Source organism: Vanacampus margaritifer, chromosome 14 (assembly GCF_051991255.1).
Source record: "Vanacampus margaritifer isolate UIUO_Vmar chromosome 14, RoL_Vmar_1.0, whole genome shotgun sequence".
NCBI lineage: Eukaryota > Metazoa > Chordata > Actinopteri > Syngnathiformes > Syngnathidae > Vanacampus > Vanacampus margaritifer.
Window position 1 is genome coordinate 3,450,835 of NC_135445.1, and position 27,337 is coordinate 3,478,171.

At 41.7% G+C, this 27,337-nt stretch overlaps 1 protein-coding gene across 1 annotated transcript in view; it reads left to right on the top strand.

Moving 5' to 3' along the window:
- The window catches only part of adamts6 (ADAM metallopeptidase with thrombospondin type 1 motif, 6), a 59,881-nt gene that overhangs the window by 8,743 nt on the left and 23,801 nt on the right, over positions 1 to 27,337 (top strand). Inside the window, exons 5-12 of the mRNA XM_077586132.1 lie at positions 457 to 662; positions 752 to 835; positions 972 to 1,120; positions 2,960 to 3,003; positions 9,507 to 9,612; positions 13,060 to 13,206; positions 20,800 to 20,941; positions 25,900 to 26,007. Of these exons, the coding sequence (XP_077442258.1) occupies positions 457 to 662; positions 752 to 835; positions 972 to 1,120; positions 2,960 to 3,003; positions 9,507 to 9,612; positions 13,060 to 13,206; positions 20,800 to 20,941; positions 25,900 to 26,007 (986 nt within the window). The remainder of the gene's footprint in view (positions 1 to 456; positions 663 to 751; positions 836 to 971; positions 1,121 to 2,959; positions 3,004 to 9,506; positions 9,613 to 13,059; positions 13,207 to 20,799; positions 20,942 to 25,899; positions 26,008 to 27,337) is intronic.

Consider the following 27,337-nt stretch of genomic DNA (forward strand, 5'->3'; position numbering starts at 1 on the left):
TCTTTGGCACTCCTCCATAGGATTTTACTAAACGTCATTTAACGTTTTTGGCAGTCAAAGAGTTAAAATCGGCTGGCACCCACGGCATCCCTTTTCTGAAAACGTCTGGCAGTCAAAGAGTTAACGTTTATGTCAAAGAACCAGAAAAAAAAAAAAAAAGGAGAACCAGGTGGATATTGAGGTATTTGGGACGGGGTCTTAGAAGAACCAACAAATAGCTGTTGTCGCAGGAAGCCAGCGTGCCCCGACATGTACGATCTTAACACTTTTTCCCCAGAGCATCTGGGTCATAAAGCAAACGGCGAGAACTGCGCGAGGTTCAAAGGGGCACATTTTAGTTACTACCACAAGAGCACAACTCCAAAGTGAAGCAGTGGAACCAGGGACATTTTTTTTTTTGGAAAGTTGACTTTATAAACCGAATTGTTCGTCTAAGCTCATCGTTGTGGTTCGCAGACCTGGTTAAAACCGGCGTCCCCTCCCCGGTCCGAGCGCCCGTCCCAACCCGGCACGGCGACGCGGGCCGCAACGGCACGCGGCGAACGCGGCGCTCCGTCAGCACCGAGCGTTTCGTGGAGACGCTGGTGGTGGCCGACAAAATGATGGTCGGCTACCACGGCCGCAAAGACATCGAGCACTACATCCTGTCCGTCATGAATATTGTAAGTTTGATCCCGCTTTTCTCGCAGGGCGCCCCCCGGTGGACGCCGTTTGTCTGACTTTGTGTCTTTTCTTCTTTTCTGGAGGTCAGGTTGCCAAACTTTACCGCGATGCCAGTCTAGGAAATGTTGTGAACATTATTGTGACGCGGCTCATCGTTCTGACTGAAGATCAGGTACGAAGATCCAAGAAAACGCCACTAAGATGGTTTATTTGGGTGTTTTGCTTGTGGTTATGACAGTTATATCTTAGACTAAGTATTTTTTTATAGAAAAATCAAGGGTTTAAACTTAGGGTACCTTCTCTCACAGCCTAACCTGGAGATCAACCATCACGCCGACAAGTCCCTGGACAGCTTCTGCAAATGGCAAAAGTCCATCCTGTCCCACCACAGCGACGGTGGCAACAGCATTCCGGAGAACGGGATGGCCCACCACGACAACGCCGTGCTCATCACTCGGTGAGGACGAGTCGGGGTCTCCCAGCGCGCCTGCGGTCAGAACCGCCGATAGCCTAATAAAGATGAAAATAGAAGGCGCTCTGTGTAATGTCACGCGGCGAGAGCCAAAATCGACGGCGGTCTTTATCTGCCGCCGTTGTTGGTAGGACTGTTTGGCCTGGTAAACTATAGCAACTCAAGTGTTTGCAGGCTGATTCGGTTTCAAGAACGGTCTCTTTTACTTTCTGTCATCGGAGCGCTCTTGTTTGCTGACGCTCTGCAGATTTACTCCTGGATGACGTCACGTATCACTTTTTTCCCATTAAACAGGGTTTAGGTTTAGGATTTGGGGGTACTTTGTCTGCTTCCGGAATTCGTTTTAGGTATTAGGATTAGGGTACTTCATTTATTTGTAAGGGTTTTGGGTTAAGGTAGTCAAAGAGTTAACTCTTTGACTGCCAGACATTTTCAGAAAAGGGATGCCGTGGGTGCCAGCCGATTTAAGCATTTTTGACTGATCTTTCAAGGTCCACAGAAAATTATGTGTTTGGACTATGGAAACACACATACTACCAAATGAAAGATTGGACTCTCATCTTTCATCAGAAAAAAAAGTTTGTTTCTACCTTATTCCATTTTTCAGTAATCAACAATAGAAAATGGTTAGTTTCACCTCTGTTTTGAAAAAAAAACAAAACGTCTTTTAACGTCTTTGGCACTCCTCCATATGATTTTACTAAACGTTGTTTAACGTTTTTGGCAGTCAAAGAGCTAATTTATCATTGAAACCTCCTAATGGGCTGGGCAGCAGACATTAAGAAAAATTGTGAAAATTTGTAGAAAAATAAAATTTTGCTTGTAAAAAAAAAAAGTGAAATTGCGATCAATATGAAATAGTTAATGCAGAGTCGTGATTTGATACGTCAACCCCTAATTTGTCAGTCAAACAGCAGAAGGTGCATAGCTGGTGAATTTTTTTTAAAGTTTGTATAAATAAACAAATAAACAAACATATACATAATTAAATAAATAAATATTATAATAACAATAATAATGACAATAACAAAAAAATGTTTTTAAAAATCCAGCGGCTGCATTGTATCATCCCATCAGGTTGTCGCTGGGCTTTTCCATGCCACCACAACGAGGCACTCTTAAGCAGTCACGCCAGCAAAAAGCAACTTCAAGTCAAGACCTTCTAATTTCCCACTCTTCGGTCACACACTCTAGGCCAACAACAAGGCGCTCTAAAAGCAGCCACGTCAGCAAAGAAGATGTGTTATTGCGGTTTTGAAAAAAAAAAAAAAAACGTCTTTTAACGTCTTTGGCACTCCTCCATATGATTTTACTAAACGTTGTTTAACGTTTTTGGCAGTCAAAGGGGGCTTCATCTGATTTCTATGGTTAGGATTAGGCCTAGGGTACCTTGTTTGTTTTCTAGGTTAGGGGGTTAGGATTTGGGGTTAGAGTACTTTGTTTGGTTAACAGGTTAGGGTTCATGTGTGCGAACCCGTTCCCGGGATAGTTCAAGAAACGAGGAGCAAGGCCTGCGTGGCGGGATGCATCGGAAAGAAGGCGGCGAGCAGAGCCAAATCAAATTTGCCGTGCCCTTGGTTTTAATAGATTAAAAGCTTTAGCTACGATTGGATCATTGGTGTCCATTGTAAGATGCACGCGGCCTCCCTCGGCTGCGCTCTATTGGATTAGCGGCACGCGAGTTTGCGGGGTCAACGGTCGGGTCAGGGCGCGGCCCGGTCCACCTTCGTGCGGCGAAGGCGGGAACCGGGCCGTCACGCCAAAGTGCGTACGTTGCTCACATCTCAGCCCGAGCTCATATTTTTCTCTCTCTTGTGCTTTTAGGTATGACATCTGCACCTACAAGAACAAACCCTGTGGAACGTTAGGTGAGTGCAGCGAAATGACCGGGAAGTTCTCAGCAAACATTTGAGCAGAGCAAGTCCTGGCAATTGCTTTCAACACAACACAGCAAGGCGGGAGGAGCATGTGTGGTTTTGGAGTTGGACTGTCGACATGCCCATCAAGTTGCTAATGCTAAATGCTACGTTGGTTGACTCTTCGGTGTACTCGCCATTATCCGAACTTTTTTTTGGCTCGGCCCAGATAGCTGTTGGAAGCTGGCGGTGCCGTTTACGCACATCGCGCCGGTCTTGCATTGTAAATGGAAATATACCACGAGAAAACTCACCTTGCGTTATAGCGACTACATTTCCCATGATTCTTAGACGCGAAGGCAGGAAGTAGTGGTAGTCCTGGTTAATGCCTGATTCGCATGAACTAACATACTGTATGACTTATTGGTATAATCGTACGTACGCCATACGTTGTGACATATTTGCCGTGAAAAAAAAACCTGAAAAAAAAAAAGTGACACCGTACAGAAATCAATGTATTCAAGTTATGAGCATAAGCAAAGTGGCAACGTAAGATGGCCGACAAGGCACTTACGGTGTCCTCACTTCTCCTTACGGCAACTAAGCGGCATTGACGGTCCGTGTAAGTCCGTGCGTACGTACGTAAGTCTGCACTGCTAGCGGTTCGATGCGGATGCGAATGGGAACGCAAACGTGAATTTGGAAGTAAATAGGAGGGAATTTAACAGTTAAATCCCCTTTTTAATTGATTTCTCGCTTGAATCGCTACTGTGTGATTGACATCCACATGGCACAAAATACGGGACGCCGGGACGGGACAAAACAAAATCAGGACTGTCACGGCTAAAACGGGACGTCTGGCCACCGAGTAACAGTCGAGCAGGAATTCATCACCCTGTGCCTTTCACGCAGCAACGTCAGATCTTGCTGATGCTACTTTAGGAAAGGCAAAAACCAGCCCCCCCCCTCGCCGGCGCTCTGCGACAAATACCTCCCGTCTCCTCCTCCTTTTCCTCTCTCTTCTACCACCTCCAGCCTCCTCTCGCCATCTTATCTGCGCAAGGGCCCGCAGGCAGCACAGTATATCTCGGCGGGTAATATTGTGACTTCAGGGAGCGCTTTGACAGATTGACCGCATTCGTCACATTCCCCCCCCCCCCCCCCCCCACCCCGGTCGCTTTAATTGCACCCGGCATCTGCTTGGCTTCCTGGTTGTCTATCCCCCACCCCCCCTCCCCGCCGCTACCCCTCACCCTCTTCTCCGAGATCATGCTCCAGGGCCACAACTCTGGCCTTTCGGGGTCACAGAGTAATCACTGAGCCTGGAGATAGTACACAGTCCGCGCCGGTGTTGAGAAAACAACTGACACTCACGCGCACGCATTCTTCAACTAATCGCAGAGTAGCCGCCCTCCTTCCTCTCCCACCTTCTTTCCTCACCTTCAGGCTCGCCTCCTTCCCTTTCGGCCCATCGCGATTTGCGAGTCTATTCTTGTTTAGCCTCTTAGCAAAGAGGATACAAAAGCCGTGACACTCTTAGCCAATGCGCAGCGGGGGGGCGGCGGGGGGGTGGGGGGGGGAGCCGGTGCAAACTCACCGTTTGCAGGTGACTTCCCCCGTTCGGACCCTCTCGTGTGTGTCCTCCTGAAAGCCGCGGATGTTGGAGTTGGGTTTAAAGGGATTGTCGTATTTGGGAATACAAACAAACAAAGAGATCTGAGACCACGGCTTGTGTTTGTAAATATTGGCGTGCAGATTAGATTACAATTGGCCTTTATTTAACTCTTTGACTGCCAAAAACGTTAAATAACGTTTCGTAAAATCCTATGATGGAGTGCCAAAGACGTTAAAAGACGTTTTTTTCAAAACAGGTGAAACTAACCATTTTCTATCGTTGATTACCCAAAAACGGAATAAGGTAGAAACAAACTTTTTTTTTTCTGATGGAAGATGAGAGTCCAATCTTGTTTTGGCAGTATGTGTGTTTCCATAGTCCAAACACATAATTTTCTATGGACCTTGAAAGATCAGTCAAAATGCTTAACTCTTTGACTGCCAGACGTTTTCAGAAAAGGGATGCCGTGGGTGCCAGCCGATTTAAGCATTTTTGACTGATCTTTCAAGGTCCCCAGAAAATTATGCGTTTGGACTATGGAAACACACATACTACCAAATGAAAGATTGGACTCTCATCTTTCATCAGAAAAAAAAGTTTGTTTCTACCTTATTCCGTTTTTCAGTAATCAACAATAGAAAATGGTTAGTTTCACCTCTGTTTTGAAAAAAAAAACTCCTCCATAGGATTTTACTAAACGTCATTTAACGTTTTTGGCAGTCAAAGAGTTAAAATCGGCTGGCACCCACGGCATCCCTTTTCTGAAAACGTCTGGCAGTCAAAGAGTTAACACACAGTGGGGAGAAATTGTCAAAAGATAAGCAGTTGAGCTAATTTTTAAAAAAAAATATTATACTTATTGGTCTCTCCTCAAGGGGAAATTGACCCCCCCCCCCCTATTAGCAGCATTTAATTAACAAAAAAAATCATTACAATGACTATTTTTGCCCTGAATTCTCCTGGGCAAGCTCCGGGTCGGGATAGTTTCGACGTTCCGCGGAATTCTGCTTTGCGTACGACTTCATCACAGCGTTGATTTATCTGGCTGGTGGCTTCTGGAGGCGGCAATTTGGCTGAACACCGGGTTCTGCAGAGACGTTCTTCATATTTCAAGCATGGATCACAGACAGGGAGAGAAAGATGTTCGGAATTCCTTTCTCGTATTGGAGACAATGCAGACGCGTGTTAGTAACAGAACTTGACATGTCAACATGGACTAAAAATGCTATCTTGTGTTTTTCAGTTCTGATGACGTTAGGAAATTTACGGCCCCTTACACGCCGGGGCCAAATAAGACGACTTTTCACTGCTTTCGTTCTGACTTGTAAGACGGAGGTGGAAGTGGAATGGGAAGTTGAAAGTCTGAGACTTGCTGGCTGCGCCCCATTTTGCGTTGAAAGCAGTAATTATCGGAATAAGTGGAACTGCGATAACAATGTAACCGAACAATAACTGAACAATCGCAACAGTGCTTATTGTTGATGATCTCAGCTAATCTAACCTCTGCATGAAAATTGTTTGGAATGCATCGGACTTCGAGCTAGCTAGACAAATGTAATGCCAGATGCTAAGCTAACTTTCTTCCCTCCAGCTTTGAGCTGTGGCCGATTAGCTAACGCGACTAAATGTCGTCCTTCCATAGTCCGAAGTAGTTTTTATACTCAAGGTTATATCATGATATACAGTATTCTTTTAACGTGAAGGGATTCAATTGATACCTTTTATATAAATTTTAGGCCAGGCCCAATATATTGAATAATCTCTTAAACTGCTTTCAAATAAATGGCTTTAAATAAAACTGTTTGAGCATTTATTGGAAAAAAACGTTGCCAGTAAGACAGACATTCTACCAGGCACGTCAACTTTATTGATATAGCACGTTCCATACACAAGCACAACACCTCGACGCATTTACACACAGAACAGCTGAAGACATTCACAAAGCAAAGGAAAAATTACTAAAACGTAAATCGACATTTAAACACAATTTTAAACAAAAGTTTCAAATTGAAAGAAAATGAAAAAAAAAAAACTAAACTTTTTAAAAGTTATGGGGGGGATTTAAAAGCATGTATTCTTTGTCTTCACTTCTATTGGCTACTTATTCCATTTGCATGCAGCATAACAGCTAAATGCCGCTTCACCATGTTTGCTTTAAAACCTGAACTCCGTTAATTGACCCGAGTCTGTAGAATTTAGATGGATTAATGGACTAATGGATTCATATCAATACTCTTTGACTGCCAAAAACGTTAAATAACATTTCGTAAAATCCTATGGAGGAGTGCCAAAGACGTTAAAAGACGTTTTTTTTTCAAAACAGGTGAAACTAACCATTTTCTATTGTTGATTACTCAAAAACGGAATAAGGTAGAAACAAACTTTTTTTTTCTGATGGAAGATGAGAATCCAATCTTGTTTTGGCAGTATGTGTGTTTCCATAGTCCAAACACATAATTTTCTATGGACCTTGAAAGATCAGTCAAAATGCTTAAAATCGGCTGGCACCCACGGCATCCCTTTTCTGAAAACGTCTTAAACGTTAAATAACGTTTCGTAAAATCCTATGGAGGAGTGCCAAAGACGTTAAAAGACGTTTTTTTTCAAAACAGGTGAAACTAACCATTTTCTATTGTTGATTACTCAAAAACGGAATAAGGTAGAAACAAACTTTTTTTTCTGATGGAAGATGAGAGTCCAATCTTGTTTTGGCAGTATGTGTGTTTCCACAGTCCAAACACATAATTTTCTATGGACCTTGAAAGATCAGTCAAAATGCTTAAAATCGGCTGGCACCCACGGCATACCTTATTGTATTCAAGACCCAAGCCTCACCGCTTTATAGACCAGTAGCAGAATTTTGCTAGTTTGTCGTAGAAAAACAAATATCGTTCCATAGAGCCGTTTGAGCACCTATTGGGGAATTTTTTTTTTATACTAGTAAGTCATACTACTAGTGCTGATTTGTCTTACTATAGAGGACGAAGATCTTACAAATACATGGACCCTAATTTTTCATCGTGATGATATTGAATAAATGCTGAATCGGCTTTCCATAGCGAACACTCTTGTAGTGTCGTCACACTGCCCTTCCCCCACTTGACACACGCGTGCGTGCGTGTGTGCGTGCGCACACACAAACACACCTGCTTTGTGCTGTCATCCGATCCACTCTGCGCTCACCTGTAGATGCAATCTGTGAAGAATTGCCTCCTGTCTCCCGATCTGACCTCTCAGGCTTTTCGAGAGGGAAAAAAAAAAAAGGCCTCGCGACACCTGGATTACGGGGGGGGAGGCTGAAAGTCGAAACAGCCTCTCCTGCTCTCCCTTTCTCCTCTCTTCTCTTTCGCCAGCTCCCAAATGAGGAAAACATCAATTTTTTTCGTCTACTCTGACAGCTTTTCGGGTGCGGCGGCTGCTACGTTCCCTTGCTTGGCTCGCCTTTTAGGCGATGCCTGGCGCTTTGTGAAGTGTAAAGCCTCCGTCTCGATGTTTCCCAGCGGCCGGAAGCCAAACCTGAGACTTCTCTTGCTCTCGTGGGCAACCGAAGCGGGGGAAATTCAGGCGATAGTGCGTAATAGCAGTCAAAACGGGGGTTGGTCTGTTTGTGTGAAAAGGTAGCGACACAAAATGAGGGGACATTTTGAAGGTAGCGTCAGTGCCCACACAGGTAACAAAACTACTTACATGCTGTATGACAAGAATAGTACCGATGCAATGGCCACCGGGAGGCAGTATAATACTGTACACACAAACAAAGAATAATAATACTTCTTCTTCTACTACTACTTTGAGTGACACAGTAAGATGCTGCCTTCTGAGTATTATTTTATCCGTCTGCATGTGGAGCTCCACCGTTTGTGTTCAAATTCCTTCTAAATGTGACCGTCAAGGCTAGCCGTTAGCATGTCAGCGGCGTTTTGAAGTATTTGTTAGCATTAAGTTCTGGTCGTTTTATCTATACAATGTGTAAATGGTCAAATATTTTTAACTTTTGCCAAATTACATTTTTAAACTTCATTACTTTCGATACTAGATCCCCACCAGGGCTGGACTGGCATACAAAAAAAAATCTGCCCTGGTATTTTGGCTTAGTTCCACCGGCCTGGCCCGGCCCAGGACAACTCTTGCCTAGCGTAGTTCTGCCACTGATGTTTATTGATTATTATTTATTTATTGTTTGCTATCTATATTCGAAGTGGATTAACTCTTTGACTGCCAGACGTTTTCAGAAAAGGGATGCCGTGGGTGCCAGCCGATTTAAGCATTTTTGACTGATCTTTCAAGGTCCACAGAAAATTATGGAAACACACATACTACCAAATAAAAGATTGGACTCTCATCTTTTATCAGGAAAAAAAAGTTTGTTTCTACCTTATTCCATTTTTCAGTAATCAACAATAGAAAATGGTTAGTTTCACCTCTGTTTTGAAAAAAAAACGTCTTTTAACGTCTTTGGCACTCCTCCATATGATTTTACTAAACGTTGTTTAACGTTTTTGGCAGTCAAAGAGTTAATGGACTGGACCATCTAAATTGTGGAAATGTAGGAGAATAATAATGAAAAAGCGCTGCATCGGCCCCAAAAGGGGCCGGCCCACCGGGCATCTGCCCTGTGCGCTGGATGGCCAGTCCAGCTCTGTTCCCCCACAGACATATTTCGCCAGTTAAAGTTGTCCTAACAAGTTTTGCTTTAGTTAATCAGGGATTTCAAATGTATTGGCTCTTGGAATATAAATTTGAAATCTGATTGGTTAAATAAACGGTACCGTTGCTAAACTAAGATAGAAAAATCTAGCAATCGGTGCAAAAGCCACAAAAGAAATCTAAGAAGTCTAATAAGTGTGCTTGTGCTTGCATTTGACTCCTGTTGTGTGTGTGTGCGTGTGTTTTTGTCCAGGGTTGGCCTCGGTGGCGGGAATGTGCGAGCCGGAGCGGAGCTGCAGCATCAACGAAGATATTGGCCTTGGCTCAGCTTTCACCATCGCGCACGAGATCGGCCACAAGTGAGTCCAAATGATTTTTTTCCTGTGGCATGAAACTCGGATGGCTGCACACCAACCACTCCGAAAACCCTAAAGTGATTTCAAAGATTTGTTTCTCTATACATGATACATGTTTGAAGACTATTGCTAAAAACGTGCAAAAGACTGAGAACTATGCAGTACTCGATTGTGGAGTTATAGATAAACAGTTTTTCAACATTTCAGTTTTCTTGATTTTTTTGTTTGCTTTTTGTTGTTGTTGCATATTTAAAAACGGTGCCCAGTGACACACTTTAGCTCAGCCATGATCATCCCTGCCCCACTATTTAAGAACTCGAATGTTTTTGTCCGCATCGGCATTTGTCAGGCGCAATTGTGACATGCAGGTAGCGATCTAGTAAATGCCTACAACCGCAATAACACATCTTCTTTGCTGACGTGGCTGCTTTTAGAGCGCCTTGTTGTTGGCCTAGAGTGTGTGACCGAAGAGTGGGAAATTACAAGGTCTTGACTTGAAGTTGCTTTTTGCTGGCGTGACTGCTTAAGAGTGCCTCGTTGTTGTGGCATGGAAAAGCCCAGCGACAACCTGATGGGATACAATGCAGCCGCTGGATTTATTTTTTTAATTTTTTTTGTTATCGTCATTATTATTGTTATTATAATATTTATTTATTTAATTAAGTATATGTTTGTTTATTTGTTTATTTATACAAACTTTAAAAAAAAAATTCACCAGCTATGCACCTTCTGCTGTTTGACTGACAAATTAGGGGTTGACGTATCAAATCACGACTCTGCATTAACTATTTCATATTGATCGCAATTTCGCTTTTTTTTTTTACAAGCAAAATTTTATTTTTCTACAAATTTTCACAATTTTTCTTAATGTCTGCTGCCCAGCCCATTAGGAGGTTTCAATGATAAATTAGGCACCAGTGGCGCATTGAATCACTACTCGGTACTATTTTCACATTTTTGTACCCTTTTGTACCATTTTTCACTTTTTTATTTTTATAAAAAAAAAAATTAACTCTTTGACTGCCAGACGTTTTCAGAAAAGGGATGCCGTGGGTGCCAGCCGATTTAAGCATTTTGACTGATCTTTCAAGGTCCACAGAAAATTATGTGTTTGAACTATGGAAACACACATACTACCAAATGAAAGATTGGACTCTCAACTTTTATCAGGAAAAAAAAGTTTGTTTCTACCTTATTCCGTTCTTCAGTAATCAACAATAGAAAATGGTTAGTTTCACCTCTGTTTTGAAACAAACGTCTTTTAACGTCTTTGGCACTCCTCCATAGGATTTTACTAAACGTTATTTAACGTTTTTGGCAGTCAAAGAGAATTTTGGAAATTTGGAATTTTGCCATTTTTTCTCAATTTCCGAAGCCTTGCCCACTAGGAGCTTTGAATGCCAAACTAAAGGCTGACCCTTAGAATCACCACTCTGTATTAACTATTAAATATATATATCGGAATCGCACATTTCTACAACAAAGATGGACTTTTTCACCATTTTTCACCATTTTTCACAATTTTCCCCGAGGAATCACTCCTCTGTATGAACTATAATATACATATTGTAAAAAGAAAGCGCAGTTTTTTTTTACCACCTTGCGGGAGAACACGATGCCAAAACGTTGTCCGCCTCGTGACTCTGCTCCATCATGTGACCTGAGTCCACGTCATGTGACCTCCCGCGTGTGCCTTCCGACCACCTTTAAGCCTTTCTTACCTCCTCCCGGGCCGCGTGCCTCGGGACTTGGCACGAGCTCCGCGGGCTCCGAGTCCAGCGTGTCGCGCGCGCATACCTTTGGCTCGCGACTCCAGCGCGCAATAATGATGATGTATTAGCCTCCCCGGAGAGTTGTGCAAGATGGCGATTTCCTTTTATTATGTCTCGTGTCTGCTTCTGTTGCAAGGGGGCCTGTTGTAAAAATAGTCGATGCCTGCAGAAGATGTATAAGGAATAACAGCGCGGCCGGGGCCTGATTTATTTCCAGAGCGTTCTAAAATGTCACATACACGGCCCGCGCTAGAAAAACAGCTTGAGACGGCGCGATGCGGTCGGGTTTGTTAAATGCATTAGAGCTGATTTGTGCTTCCCGGGGCCTGAAGGAAAAGTTTAAATTGATTGTTAAGATGATTAGTTTTCAAACTCTCCGGCCCGGGAACTCTTCGGTAATTGATCCAAAGGATTTCCCGCCCTCCCTCCCTACTTTCCAGCCTCTCTGGCAGCCCTCTCAGACCTGCCGGCGCTGATTGACAAGCAGGCATCGCATTGGTGATTGTTTCAGTTTTTGAAGTTTGGTAGCAAAGTGCAGGAAAGCAGTTTTAAGCCAGTTTTACTTAAAAATATTAACTCTTTGACTGCCAAAAACGTTAAACAACGTTTAGTAAAATCTTATGGAGGAGTGCCAAAGACGTTAAAATACGTTTGTTTCAAAACAGAGGTGAAACTAACCATTTTCTATTGTTGATTACTGAAAAACGGAATAAGGTAGAAACAAACTTTTTTTTTCTGATGAAAGATGAGAGTCCAATCTTTCCTTTGGTAGTATGTGTGTTTCCATAGTCCAAACACATAATTTTCTGTGGACCTTGAAAGATCAGTCAAAAATGCTTAAATCGGCTGGCACCCACGGCATCCCTTTTCTGAAAACGTCTGGCAGTCAAAGAGTTAAATTTGGTAGACATGTCTAGCACATTAAGACCCACAGAAAATTCTCTAGAAGCTATGCTTGAAAAGCTTACAAGAAGTCTAGCATTTGAGTTTGAAGCGGCCATCTTGGTACTCTCACATTTTTTTTTTTGCCTCCAAATTCAGTATGCTTTTGGCGGACATATCTATCATGAATAGACCCACAAAAGAGCCACGCCCAAAAAAAGACACATGAAGTCGGCCATTTTGGTTTGAAGCACCCGCTTTAGGGTAATTCCCTGGGGGTCCTTCAAAGACAGACTGGTAGAGATTTTGTCGAATTGCTACCAGATTTGAACGTTACTAGACAGACGTGAGGACAGTCGTCATCAAATGTCGTCACAGCTTGGCAACAAAATGTGTGTTTTCACCAAAAAAACACAACATAGAAGTCAAAGCCACGGGGGTCAGATCTGGATCAAATATTTAAATAAATGGTTAAGATGATTCGTTTTCAAAGTCTCCTGTAATTGTTCCGAAGGATTCCCGCCCCGCCCCCACACTCTCCCGCCCTCCACAGTGGCCTGCTCAGACCTGCCGGCGTTGATTGACAGGCAGGCATCACAGTGGTGATTAGGACTTTTTTTTCTCATTCCTGCTGAACTCCAGACAGGGTTTGACCCTTGACCACGGGCTGCGCTCCTCACAGCTGTTTTAAGAGCCTTGGGGAGCGCCATCTTTACGGCCGGGGTGGGGGGGATTGGCGCGGCGGAGACCGGCGGGGACGTTGGGCTAACTCGTTATCTCTGCTTTCGACTCGCAGCTTCGGCATGAACCACGACGGCATCGGCAACTCGTGCGGCACCAAAGGCCACGAGACGGCCAAGCTGATGGCTGCGCACATCACGGCCAACACCAATCCCTTCTCTTGGTCGGCCTGCAGCAAAGACTACATCACCAGCTTTCTCGAGTAAGTGGATGATGACTGCTCAACTGTGAGAAGCCATTTTTTTCGACATCCTTGATAGAGCTAAATGTCATACTGTGGGGGGAAAAAACATTACTAGTAAAACACAGTCATTCTACTAGTGTGCTGAATTATCTGGCTAGAGTAGAGCCACAAACAAGTCTTTAGAAACCATGCCTGAAAAGACAGAAAGTCTTCAATTCTGCTCTGAAGCGGCCATTTTGGGGTCATATTGGCCATTTCCCAGGGTCCTTTGAATACAATGACTCGCCCTAAAACCCAAAATGCTCCACAAGATCGAAGACAAACAATGTGAAATTTGGTAGGCATGTCAATCATTGGTAGACCCACAAAAAAAAAACCTTTAGAAGCCATGTCTCAAACACAGGAAATCTTTTTTTGTTTGAAATGACAATTTCGCACGCACACACACACACACACACACACGCACATACACATACTCACCCACATACAAAAAAAAGTATATATATATATATATATATATATGTGTGTATATGTATATATATATGTATATGTATTTTAAAAAAAAATAAATAAACATTTATTAAATTTTTTTTAATTGATTTGTTGGATTTAAAAAAAAAAAAAAGGAGAGCAATGATGATGTCAAATCGAATGAACAATACTGAGCTCTCCTGTAAAAAAAAAAAAAAAAAAAAAAAAAAAAATGAAATGACAATTTGGGATCAGAAGAGTCTTCCCGACTTTTAAAAAGAATCCAGCCCTCGCAGCCAGTTTTACTTAGCAACATGAAATTTGGTAGGCATGCCAATCATTGACAGACCCACAAAAACAATTTCAAGAGGCCATCTTTGAAGACACATAGGTAGTCTGCAGTTTGAATTTGTAGAATTAATCTTGCCTCGTTAACATCCGTTAAAAAAAAAGAAAGAATCAGGTTCACTTGGCAAAATGAAGTTTGGTTGTCATGTCCACCATGAGTAGACCCACAAAAAAAGTATCAAGAAGCCATGCCGGAAAACGCAGAGGAAGTTTGTCATTTTGCTTTGAAATGGTCATTTTGAGCCTTTTCCAAGGATCCTCCAAATATGGACTCATTCGATACATTTTGTACCTCATTTCAACCTTGCCGATGGACAACAGTAAATTGTAAACCAGTTGACTTTTTTTCGTCAAAGTTAACAAAAAGTCATTTCAACACGATCAAAACTCAACAAAAGGTGAAGTCGAAACGTTGGCCGCCTGTCGTCTTTCTCTATTAAATTAATCATCTCCATTTCATCAACACGTCAGACCTCCTTGAGGCTGAGAATTACGACACGTCCTCTGCGGGGCTCCCTCACGCAACAAGGTGAGCCATTTAGCTAATGTGGAGCCACGCGCTGTCTAGATGACAAGTCCAAAAAGTACTCGCGTTATATTTTCGTGTGCGTGAATTGTCTTCCTAGTGAGGACAAAGCACATACCAGTACATGGACCTTTAAGGTGGATATCAAGGATATCGAATAAACGCTTGCCGTACGCACGCACGCACGCACACAACCGCACGCTCACAAAGTTTTTTTGTCGGAATGAGGCCCCGCTGGCTGCCAAGCTGGCACGGTGAAAAAACGCGCACGGGCCCCGAGTCAGACGAAGCCAGACAAAACATCTGGAGTCGGCCTTCAGCGTCTGGCAGAAAGCAGATACCCGCCATCCTGACGGGGAGCTCCTGGCCCGCTTGCTCCTCGCACGTCACGGCTCCTTCCCGACCAGAACCTCGACTCTGGAGTCAGGCGCTCTAATGCCGTCTCATTCAAAGCTGCTGCAAAAACACACACACACACAAACACTGATTCCGGTCCAGCAGTTCTTGTTGATTTCTGTGTTAAATAAAAAAAAAAGGTCTTGGTGGAGGTCACAGACAAACAAAACATTTACGCTCATATTCATGCTTATAGACAATTTAGAGTCCCCTAATGAACCTAGGGTGTAAACACATCTTAAAATTTTGATTAATCACGATTAATCGTTTAATTAAAAAGGCCAAATTAAAAAAGCACCTGTTAACTCTTTCGACATTTAATGTTATGAGAAAGTCTTCAAAATTTTTTTCATCCACTGCACACGCTCATCATCCTCCATCTTACTTGCATATTTTAAATTGGAAAAAAAAAAATGACCCTGATAGTTTGACATGAACAAATATTCACACGCAAACATTTATTAAATGCTTAATGCATGTAGTTATGTTTATTGCTCAAACACAACCTGTGCAACCTTTAACGTAACCATTCGCTGTCAGCTAAAGGATCATCTGCGGTCAAAATTATTACATTTATATATATATATATATATATATATATGTATAAAATTAATCGCAAAAATATTATCACATTAATTATATGTATAAAATTAATCGCAAAAAAATTATCACATTAATTATATGTATATATATAAAATTAATCGCAAAAAAAATTAGCACATTTATTATATATATATATATATATATATATATATATATATATATATATATATATGTATAAAATTAATCGCAAAAATATTATCACATTAATTATATGTATAAAATTAATCGCAAAAAAATTAGCACATTAATTATATGTATATATATAAAATTAATCGCAAAAAAAATTAGCACATTTATTATATATATATATATATATATATATATATATATATATATATATATATATATATGTATAAAATTAATTGCAAAAATATTATCACATTAATTATATGTATAAAATTAATCGCAAAAAAATTATCACATTAATTATATGTATATATATAAAATTAATCGCAAAAAAAATTATCACATTTATTATATATATATATATATATATATATATATATATATATATATATATATATATATATGTATAAAATTAATCGCAAAAATATTATCACATTAATTATATGTATAAAATTAATCGCAAAAAAATTATCACATTAATTATATATACATACATACATACGTACGTACATAGACACACTATTGATTTATTTTAAAGTCACAGGAGGTTGTATGTGCTCCTGTTTAGATGGGAGGTCAGAATCACACCAAAGTAGCAGACAGCGGCCTTTTGAATGACGCCCCACCCCCCCCCCCCCCCCGTGCGCTTCTCTGCACCCGTTGCCCCGCCGCCGCGTTCGTGCGCAGCGCTGGCGCAGCACGTGATTTACGGAGCAGACCCCACGCCACTGTCTGCGGCAATAGAAAACGCTTTCATGTGTGCGTTTGAGCATCCGGGCGGCTTTCCAAGGCAATGTCCGTCCGGCCCCCCGGGCCTTGACGTTCTAGGGAACTCTGTGAAGATGGCACGAGGTGTGTTTAAATGGCCTCAATCATTCACCCAGGAGTTTCACGCAAATTGGCCCATCACATGAAGTCGGTTTCATATCTCCACCTTTTGGAATCGCTCTTGAATAAACTCATTAGAACCAAGTGTTTCACTGTTGAAGGTACAGTGAAATACTTATTTGTACAATTTAACTGTCCATTACACAATCTATACGTTAGCTGAGCGGCATCGCAACGTCACAGATTTAACGGCAAAATCCACAATGGCATTAAATTAAATTAGTCGCATTAAATGAGCTTTCACGATATTTGAGGGTATGAGGCAAGATCCGGCCACCAAGCAGTACCCAATAGATTGTTTTACAGTCATTAACTATAGATATGGTTTCATACTGTACGTAAAAAGCGCAGTGTGGAGAGTCTCTGTTGCCGAAGACAACCAATGCAGAGAGGCTCTCAAATAACAACACCCTCTCCTTTATTTCTCATCCGTTTCCTCTCTTTTTATTATTAAAATATAACTACAGTTGCCAGAGCAATCCGCTATTTCCTTCCTTGGGCATAAGAAGTCAGTGGCTGGTGTTAAACTTCGCACCCCCAGTCCCAGTTTCCCACTATTCCCTTTTTCACACGACCGCCGTCCCCGCTTTGTTAAGTCGGAAAATTGCCATCAACCCGTTCCGTGTCAGTACCTTTAACGCAGAAATGGAAAGGAGCTCAGGTTTAACTCACAAATGCCCTCGCAAGGCCTGTGAGGGAAGCGGATAATAGCGTACGCGCTTGTCACAAAATGTTTCCGGCTAAAAGCTGTGAGCCGACCGGCACCCGGGATGGAGATGACAAACAAAGAGCCGCTTAGTGTGCTCAAAGGAATCCGGTATCCGAGCCCCCCCGCACGTCTTCTCTTATGTTACACCTCATTCGACATTAGCCAGGTTTTTTTTTTTTTTTTTTTTTTTACTTTAATTTCGTTTTTTATGCCTTGGTGTTTCCAACAAAAGGGTTTTGTCTGTAAACTCCCAATTACCCTGCCTTACCCAGCCTTCCTGCCTCCCCCCAGACAGAGCTTTTGGATATCACACACACGCTTCTTCCCCTGCCAAGTAAACAACTTTGGCCGTCACGTTGGCCCGCATTCACTTTCTTGCAGCGCTTTGTTTGGCTTTTTAAGAAATGCTTTATGAACACACGCTGCCGAAGAGTTCAGGCCAAGTTTACGCGACTGCGGCCAACCTGAAGGAATCGGGCCCACAAGCCATAAGCATGAATATCTTGGCACCTTTTTGTGGTCAAGGCTCATGTTTTGAGTTTTAATATGTGGCAGGTCATGCTCATTTTTTTAAATTGTTTTAAATTAATTTGATTAGCTTTAACTCTTTGACTGCCAAAAACGTTAAATGACGTTTAGTAAAATCCTACGGAGGAGTGCCAAAGACGTTAAAAGACGTTTTTTCAAAACAGAGGTGAAACTAACCATTTTCTATTGTTGATTACTGAAAAACGGAATAAGGTAGAAACAAACTTTTTTTTCTGATGAAAGATGAGAGTCCAATCTTTCATTTGGTAGTATGTGTGTTTCCATAGTCCAAACACATAATTTTCTGGGGACCTTGAAAGATCAGTCAAAAATGCTTAAATCGGCTGGCACCCACGGCATCCCTTTTCTGAAAACGTCTGGCAGTCAAAGAGTTAATCAAGCAATTATTTCAAAAACCAAAAAGGTCTATGCAAAGTTTTTTTATGTTACTAATATTGATCACTTTCAATCAATCAAATATGAAAGAAAAGATCAATGAGAAATAGAAAAATACATTCTGATAATAATAATAATAAAAAAGTAGAAAGGACAGGACCCCCCCCCCCCAAAAAAAAAAATAGGCTTGTAAAAAGAAGACAAAATGTGGAACTATCCAGGACAGAACAGGACAAATCAGAACCTAGAAAAAAAAAAGAATGTTTGAATTCAACAGGGTTCTAAAAATAGAACAAAAAGTAGCAAACATTTTGTGCTTTGCCAATTAACGGCCTCATGCTGACATTACCCAAAAAAAGAGGACAGGCCAGATTCCCATAGCCACCCAATTTCACAGAGTTTGTAAAACTGGGGCAAAAAGGGACAAGACATTTTGTATCTCACCAATGAATGAATGCTGACGTTATCCTTAAAGGAGCGAAGGGACAGCACCTCGGAAAACTGCCTGATCTTAACTCTTTGACTGCCAGACGTTTTCAGAAAAGGGATGCCGTGGGTGCCAGCCGATTTAAGCATTTTTGACTGATCTTTCAGGGTCCACAGAAAATTATGTGTTTGGACTATGGAAACACACATACTACCAAATGAAAGATTGGACTCTCATCTTTCATCAGAAAAAAAAGTTTGTTTCTACCTTATTCCGTTTTTCAGTAATCAACAATAGAAAATGGTTAGTTTCACCTCTGTTTTGAAAAAAAACGTCTTTTAACGTCTTTGGCACTCCTCCATAGAATTTTACTAAACATTATTTAACGTTTTTGGCAGTCAAAGAGTTAACAATGTTTTCCAAAAGAAGGCAACAATGTGGCCAGACAGCATGAAGTTCAGCAATGACAATGACATTAAGAGGACAGGACAGGACCCCGAAAACCCCAAAAACAAGATTGTAAAAAGAAGGTGAATTGCGGCAAGACTGACACCGCCCCCCATTCGGGTTTGTTGCCTTTCACGTAGAAGAGCAACCTGCAAAAAAAAGGTGGAAAATTCACTGTAGGGAAAAGCACCGGTCTTCATGTTATTGGACTATTTAAAAAGACATTTTTAGAAGAGGCCTAAATTATCTTCAGTCTTCTTGTCGTCTGCATTTGTGTTGTCAGCGAGCCCATTTTTCCCTGCGGTGGGATGGAAGGAAGTCTTCCACCACAGTTGCCCCTTGCTGGAAAGTACACAGTTATAGTAAACAGGGTTTTCCAAATGAAATACACAAGGTCCGTTTTATCCTAATGGGATAATCATCTAATGTTAGCTCCTCGTTGAAGAAGCTCAGCGAGTCGGTCCAGAGTAAACACCCGCGCTAATCCAACAACAAGTCGTTTATTTTTCCGGCGAGTTCACTTTGTAAGCGCTTGTTTCTCTTCGACAAAACAGACTAAACATCTCGCTATTACCCAGATTCATTCGTTCCTGCAACTTATTGTCTCTCTCGCCCTGGTTTAGGAGCGGTTAAGTCCTTTAATCCAAATGAGAAACCTCCGCCTCAGGCTCTTCTCGTCCTTTTTGGCGCATAGCGGTGGTTAGCGCTAATAACTAGAGCTGCAATAATTGGAAGGAGCAATCGCTTGAATCATTGTCCATCAGAGCACTCAAACACAAGGCAAAGTTTGAAGTGATGGAATTGGAAGTGTTAGTGGAAGAGGTGAACAGAAAAGAAAGATCATTTAGATAACTTTGGGGAAGAGAGCAACCGGGTAAAAGCCACGTTTTGTTTGCTTTAGCTTGTCTCGTAGTGCGTAGGAATTGGCTGTGTCTGCTCAGCCTGTGTAACATTGTGCTTAAAACCTGGGACAGAAAATCGGAAAGAAAAAAAAAACTGTTCTTAACTCTTTGACTGCCAGACGTTTTCAGAAACGGGTTGTCCCCGGTGCCAGCCGATTTTAAGCATTTTGACTGATCTTTCAAGGTCCATAGAAAATTATGTGTTTGGACTATGGAAACACACATACTGCCAAATAAAAGATTGGACTCTCATCTTTCATCAGAAAAAAAAGTTTGTTTCTACCTTATTCCGTTTTTGAGTAATCAACAATAGAAAATGGTTAGTTTCACCTCTGTTTTGAAAAAAAAAACGTCTTTTAACGTCTTTGGCACTCCTCCGTAGGATTTTACTAAACGTTATTTAACGTTTTTGGCAGTCAAAGAGTTAAAGAGCTCGGAAATTATCCAGATGCAAGGAAATGCAGAGTTAAACGGAGTGATATATACGGCATGACACCTTCTTGTGATTGGCTCCAGTTCAGCCTCATATCATTCAAAGATCCAAAATTGCATTGCTGAATCGATGATATGTTTTGATCATTTTAGTTTCTGGCATTCCATTAAAATCGACATGAGCAGAAACGATCCTTTCTCTCTGTCGCCTCTCACTGTTTTATGATTACGCACCGCTGTGTTGTTTGCTCACATTGCATGTGCTAAATTAATTATTTGTTTTGTTGTGTGCAAAACCTGACGCCTTAAGTAAATCAGGCACATAGCGGGAAAAGTGGTCTACGGTCTACTGACATGGTCCAGCTCCATTTGTGCGAGAAACAATCCTATTGTAGCTTTGTGTTTTTGACAGCTCAGGTCGAGGGACGTGTCTGGACAATGAACCTCTGAAACGAGACTTCCTGTACCCAACAGTGGCTCCGGGGCAGGTGTACGACGCTGACGAGCAGTGCCGCTTCCAGTACGGGGCGTCCTCGCGCCAGTGCAAGTATGGGGTAAGAAACCAGCAGCCGGTCGACCGTCTCGCGGGCCTCACTCTTCAGAGGTGGGAAGTAACCAAGTACAGTTTGTTGCTTTACTTAAGTATGTTTTCAGGTGTCTGTACTTGACTTGATTCTTTTTTTTTTTTTCTTCAGGAGAGCTCAGTATTGTTCATTCGATTTGACATCATCATTGCTCTCCTTTTTTTTTAAGAAAAACAAACAAACAAATCAATTAAAAAAAATTTAATAAATGTTTTTTTTTTTTTTTTTTTGACTTGACTTGACTTGATTCTTAACTCATTCACTGCCATTGACGGCTATAGACGTCCAAAATTCATTTGATCTATTTCTATTAGTTTCACATTTTTTCCCACTTTTGTTAACAAGAGTATGAAAACCTAGAAAAAAAAAATGTATTGTACATTTAGAACAGATTAATCGTGAGTTAACTATCGAAGTCATGAGATCAATAACAATTAAAAAAATTAATCATCTGACGCCCCTAATTTTTAATAATCTTTTCTTTTTTTTAATTAGGGGCATCAGGCGCTAATTTTATTTTACTGTAATTAACCACATGACAACTAGTTAACTCAAGATTAATCACAAATTTTATATCTGTTCTAAATGTACAACACATTTTTTCATACTCTTGTTAACAAAAGTGGGAAAAAAAAGTGAAACTAATAGAAATAGTTCAAATGAATTTTCGACGTCTATAGCCGTCAATGGCAGTGAATGAGTTAATATTTCTGATGACTCTACAGTTGAAAGTTTTTTTTCAACATGCAGTATAATTTATAATAAGACATAAACAGAGAGCGGTAAAGTCAACTGAACTTCTTGCTTTGGTACGTTTTGCTCCCTGGTTCGCATTTGGTTGACTTTCTACATTATATAAATATGCACTACGAGGCACAGTAACATTTGTCCTTGCTAACCTCCTACCGCTGGACGTGAGCCAATCAGTCTGAATATTTCAGTCTGTAGACGGAATACCGGCAAGTCTTGACGTCAGCACATCTGGAACATGCGGTCATGGACTTAACTTTTTTTTTTTTTTTGCAGGTCCTTGAAAAGTCATGGAGAGTTTTTGAAAAGCGTTTGGTCGTTATCGCCTCTGACATTTCTCCTCCCCCCCCCCCCCCCCCCATTGCGCATTCTTCGACTCGCGCAGGCGGCCTGTCCCTCTGGGAAATGAGCTAATCGGCTCTTCAGGTTTATATTTCCTGTTTGAGAGAAGGGGGTAGGGTTTTTTTTTTTTTTTTCTGTTGGTGGCGATGTTGGTGGGAGGGGTGTAACTCTTTAATTATTGTCTCTGGAGTGGAGCCGGTTGGTCGGTTTCCGTCGGCACCTCCGCGGGGATGACAGACTAAAAGTCAACGCTCCCATCGGGCTGTGATGATGACAATGGTGGCGGTGGCGGTACAGGCGAGGAAAGCTAGAGAACAAGATGAAAAAAAAAATGTGGTAATAAAAAAAAAAAGAAAGAAAGGGAAAGGAACGCAGTCGACGATCTAAAACGGTTCTGAATATAAGTGCTAGCATTCTGCAATATGGATATCAGCATGAGCCGCTAACAGTATTCCATATGCTTGATATCCATCATAAGATCTGACTAGAATGGTAAATAAATACTCAAAGGGTTTTCCATGAAACTGATGACGATTATTGACACTACCCAGCGTGTCTATGTGGCCTTCAATCTCAAAGTTATCTGCGATTCAGCCGCAGCTTTGCTTTGTGGCCTTTTCATAGAACCCCCCCGCCAAACCCCCCCCCCCCCCCACCCTTGGCTTTTTTTTTTCTTTTTTTTTTTTAAATCACCAGCTTGTTCTCCCTTGGTGTAAATCCATCAAGCTCATATCCGTGTTGACGAAGGCCCGAGCCGTTGACCTTTCAGTCGGGGCTACGATAGTGAAGGCAAGTGGCGCGGTGGCTTATTGAAAGCAGCTGGCAACGGGAAGTGGCTGCAACCAGAGAGGGGGTAGTTTGCCGCTTTGTTTAATCTGGAAGGAGGCGGGGGGGGGGGGGGAGGCGCTGGCATATTTACTGACCCGGCGGGTCACAATCCGCGCATCGGATCATAACTCTTCTTCATTGGTCAACTTTTCTGCCGAGCGTAACTGTCCAGTCAAACCCTTTGATGATAGTGGAGGGTGACCTGGTGGGGTTTTCATGGCAAATGTTAACCCTGTCTGATGTGTTTCACTTGATGCTTTTATATACATTGCGCTTCCTTCGCTTACTCCGAGCCCAACCAGATGGTCTTGAGTTTTGAGATTGCCAAACTGTCCTGCGAAATCATGTGCAGACAATTGGAATGCGTCAATTCTGTCGGGACTAAGGTTTGGGAAGATCCAAAAATCAGTTGTTTTTATTCAAGACACTATCAGCATCCTGAATTTTGGGTATCAACCCCATATGTGCATGCAGTACAGTTTTGCAAGCTGTTCTAGACTGAGAGTGAATCTGGATTCTCATCTCGAGTCGGTTTTGCCGGGAGACGTGTTCTGGACCACACTCGCTAAACTTTGAAAGCCAGGCACATCTCCACCAGGCACATCTCCACCATCTCTTCTCAGATAATATGTTTATATCATATACATCCTTGCTCCAAAAATACAATATAAAAAAAAAAACGGAATTTTTTTACATTATCTACAAGTTAAAAATATGATAAAGAAAAAAATTCCAACACTTCGGGGTACGCTCCAACCGCCTGTTTTAGCTAAAGATATTAACAAGCTTTCTCCGACAACAACAAAAAAACTTTCAAAAATATATAAGTTACTTTCATATACTGATAAAATGTCTTTACCCATCTCGAAATGGTCGAAACTTGTCTATAGCACCGGAACCTGACTTTTGGATTCAAGTTTGTGAAAACGCATTTAAAATGACAAAACACACAAATTTACAACTTATCCAATATAAAATTATTCACAGAACATACATTACTCAATATATGATGAAGAAAATGGGACTCTCAGACTCCGACATTTGTCTCCAATGCTTACAAAACACTACAGACACTTATTTTCATGCTTTATGGTTATGTACTCCGGTTATGTATTTCTGGACTAAAGTCTTAGAAAAACTTTCCGCTATTTTGGACTGTAGGATACCTTTATCTCCAAACTTGTGTTTGCTAGGTGACCTAACAACAACTGACTTACCACATAAACAATTTCAATCTACACTTGTAGCCCTTACTATCGCTAAAAAAAACAATTCTTGTTAACTGGAAAAATAAACAAACTCTGAATATCCACCAATGGTCTAACCTCCTCATAAATCACATTTTAATGGAAAAAATATCTGCCTCAAATAAAAACCAAATATCAAAATTTATAGAAACATGGTCTACGTATATAGAATTTTTTAACCTAATTCCGGTTACTTAATTCTGTCTGTTAGCGAGAGCCACTACATCGTGATAACTTACATTGATGTTTCTGCATTTGGCAATTTATTATTATATTATATTATTAGTATGGGATTTTTTTTAATGGGCTTTAGGTGAACTGATGAATACACACACGCTCGCACGCACGCACGCACACACACGCACACACACACACTCACCCACATACAAAAAAAAATATGTATATATATATATATATATATATATATATATATATATATATATATATATATATATATATATATATATATATATATATATGAATATATATGTATATATATTTAAAAAAAAAAAAACATTTATTAAAAATTTTTTTAATTGATTTGTTTGTTTGTTTTTAAAAAAAAAGGAGAGCAATGATGATGTCAAATCGAATGAACAATACTGAGCTCTCCTGGAAAGAAAAAAAAAAAAAAGCCAGGCCCACATTTCATCATCCCCAGAGCTGCCGTGAATTTCGGATATCAGCACATCACAATTTTTGGGAATCATCATTTGAAAATTTTCCCTAAAAACTGAAAAAAATCACATGTACAGAAATATTCCCAACTCCAACTGCGTCGGGATGTTGAAGTGGGTGCGTGGCTTGAAAGGTTTGAAGGCAAGACTGGGGGCACAACTGGCAGCAGCTGAAGATCATTTTTGGGTATCAACCTCATATTCAAGACGGCGAAGGCGTCTAGAATAAACACCGTTCGTGTTTGTCCAGACGCTCAGTAAGACTAAAGATATTCGGGAGGCCAGCGGGTCATCCTGTAGACTTGGGAGGCCCGTGGTTCCGCTGGGAATGGCGCTTCCTCGACATGGCAATCTGGCGCGGTGGCTAGGTGAGCAAGCGTTAGTCACGCCGCTGAGCTGACTGTCTCCGGATATCGAAGCACACCAGGACCTTTTGCACCGCGAATCCCACATTCATCCAGGTTCAGACATGCGTTTCCACCATACAGGCTGATGAATTACAGTAACTCCCCATGTTACGAATGAGTTAGCTTCCAGAAGGCTGTTCGTAACATAAATAGTTACTTAGGACTTTTTTTTTTTCTCTATATGTTATGTATTCCGTAACGCCTCGGTTTCTCGTAGTTTAGCAGCTTGTGACCAGTTCCACAAATAAGAGCCAAAATGGTTAAATTGTCACTTAAAGTTGAAATCTAAATTTGTTTTGATTTAAGTCTGCTAGCTTACGCGAAACATCATGGACTGGCTAACGAAAATTTGCAGAGATGTTACTGTAATTCTAAAAGTCAAACAACAAACGGAGCACACATTATTCACAGGCATTGATTCTCTACTCTGCGGGAACAACAAATATTAAAACTAGAAAACATATCGTATTATTCTAGAGGGCATCCTCTTCTTCTTCTTGGTGTTAATTACGCCGCTGCATCTCTTTCAGTAGACTTTAGTGTTGCCCGGCAAAATAGGGTGCAACGCTGAAGAATCATGATTCCCAAAAATGTAACTAACATGGACGTTTTCGTACAGTATGTCAAAAATATTTGTTAATGTGTTCTGACCAACTTGCTTTTGCCTTCTTTCCTAGGAAGTGTGCAGAGAGCTCTGGTGCCTTAGCAAAAGCAACCGCTGTGTCACAAACAGTATTCCCGCCGCCGAGGGAACGCTGTGCCAGACGGGGAGCATCGAGAAAGGGGTGAGTCACCCCCGCCAAACGGCTTCTGCGGCACATCTGATGATCTCTAGAACTATTGTGCGACTGCAGTGTATTTTGGCAGCGCTAACAATCTCAGAGATGGATATCTGAAAACACAAGCTAACCACATGGCTAGCCGATACGCCAATTGACAATTCCGAGCTTACGTCACTAGTCAAAATGGTGCCAAATAACAAGCCTTAGCCTACTTAAGCGTTAGCCAAGCTGCCCGCTTACTTGAAATGTTTTGCATTGGGAAGTCGTCATTTCTCCAAGCGTAAGAACTAATCATCCAAAGCAAGCGCTAGCTAGCTTGCGGGAGCCCCTGTCTGCTGGGTTGATTTGATTTTTGGTATGTTCCTTTTACTTTTACTTTGGTAAATAAGTCTAATCAGTACTTCTACTTCCATCAGTCTTTATTTTACACAGCATCAGCTATCTGTTTCTTTAGCATTAAGGCTTGCGCTAACCCTAGCTAGCATCTGTTTTAAAAACAAACTTTTTATTGTGCTAAGTTGTCAACATGGATTGTTTATATTAATAGGAAAGACTTACTTTTTAAAAACATTGTATCACAGCTTCTAAATAGTACTTAAGTATAGAGTGTGAGTAGTTTTGCCGCCTCTGCACACTAGTGAGGCAAACTTTACGTCACCGGCGTGCTGTCCGTGGCAGCCAGGTTAGGGAGAGACAGTTTTAACGCGGATTACGGCGGTTATTGTGGCCGGATGGTTGGCGGTCTAAAAGGGAAGAATGGGAGAGTGTCACGAGCTGTCAGCGGCCATTAGCATTAGCTCAGTGGAGCCTTTGAGGGTCGGGGCCCGCGGACAGGGTCCTGGACAACACAGGGGGCCCCAGGTTGAGCCAGGGGGGCTTTTGGAAGCGCTTTTGGAGCACTTTTTTAGGAGCGCTGCCCCGCCGTTGCCTGTCTGCCCCCGGCCGGGATAGCTTCAAAGGAACACGACTGTCAGCCGTTTCTCACCCGCCGTGTAATGAAGAGAGGCCCGGCCAACGGGAAAGGGCAGGGGGCAACGGGGGGGGGGGGGGGGTTATGCTAAGGGGGTGGATTGGAGGGCTAGAAAGACAAAAAGTGACCCACTGAACTGAGCTTCTTGTGTGCTCTCACCTTGCTGGAGGTTGTTGTGTAACGCAAACCTCTCGGCCGCAACATAATCTCGTTTTCCGGAGCCGGCCCGAGGACGTGCGGGACAAAGCCAGGCAAAGAAAGAGGACAGCGGTCCAACGGAGCTCTCGCTCACTTTTAGCAGTGGGAAGCAACCGAGTACAAATAACTTGTGTTTAAAGACCCTGCATAGTGAATTCAAAAGTT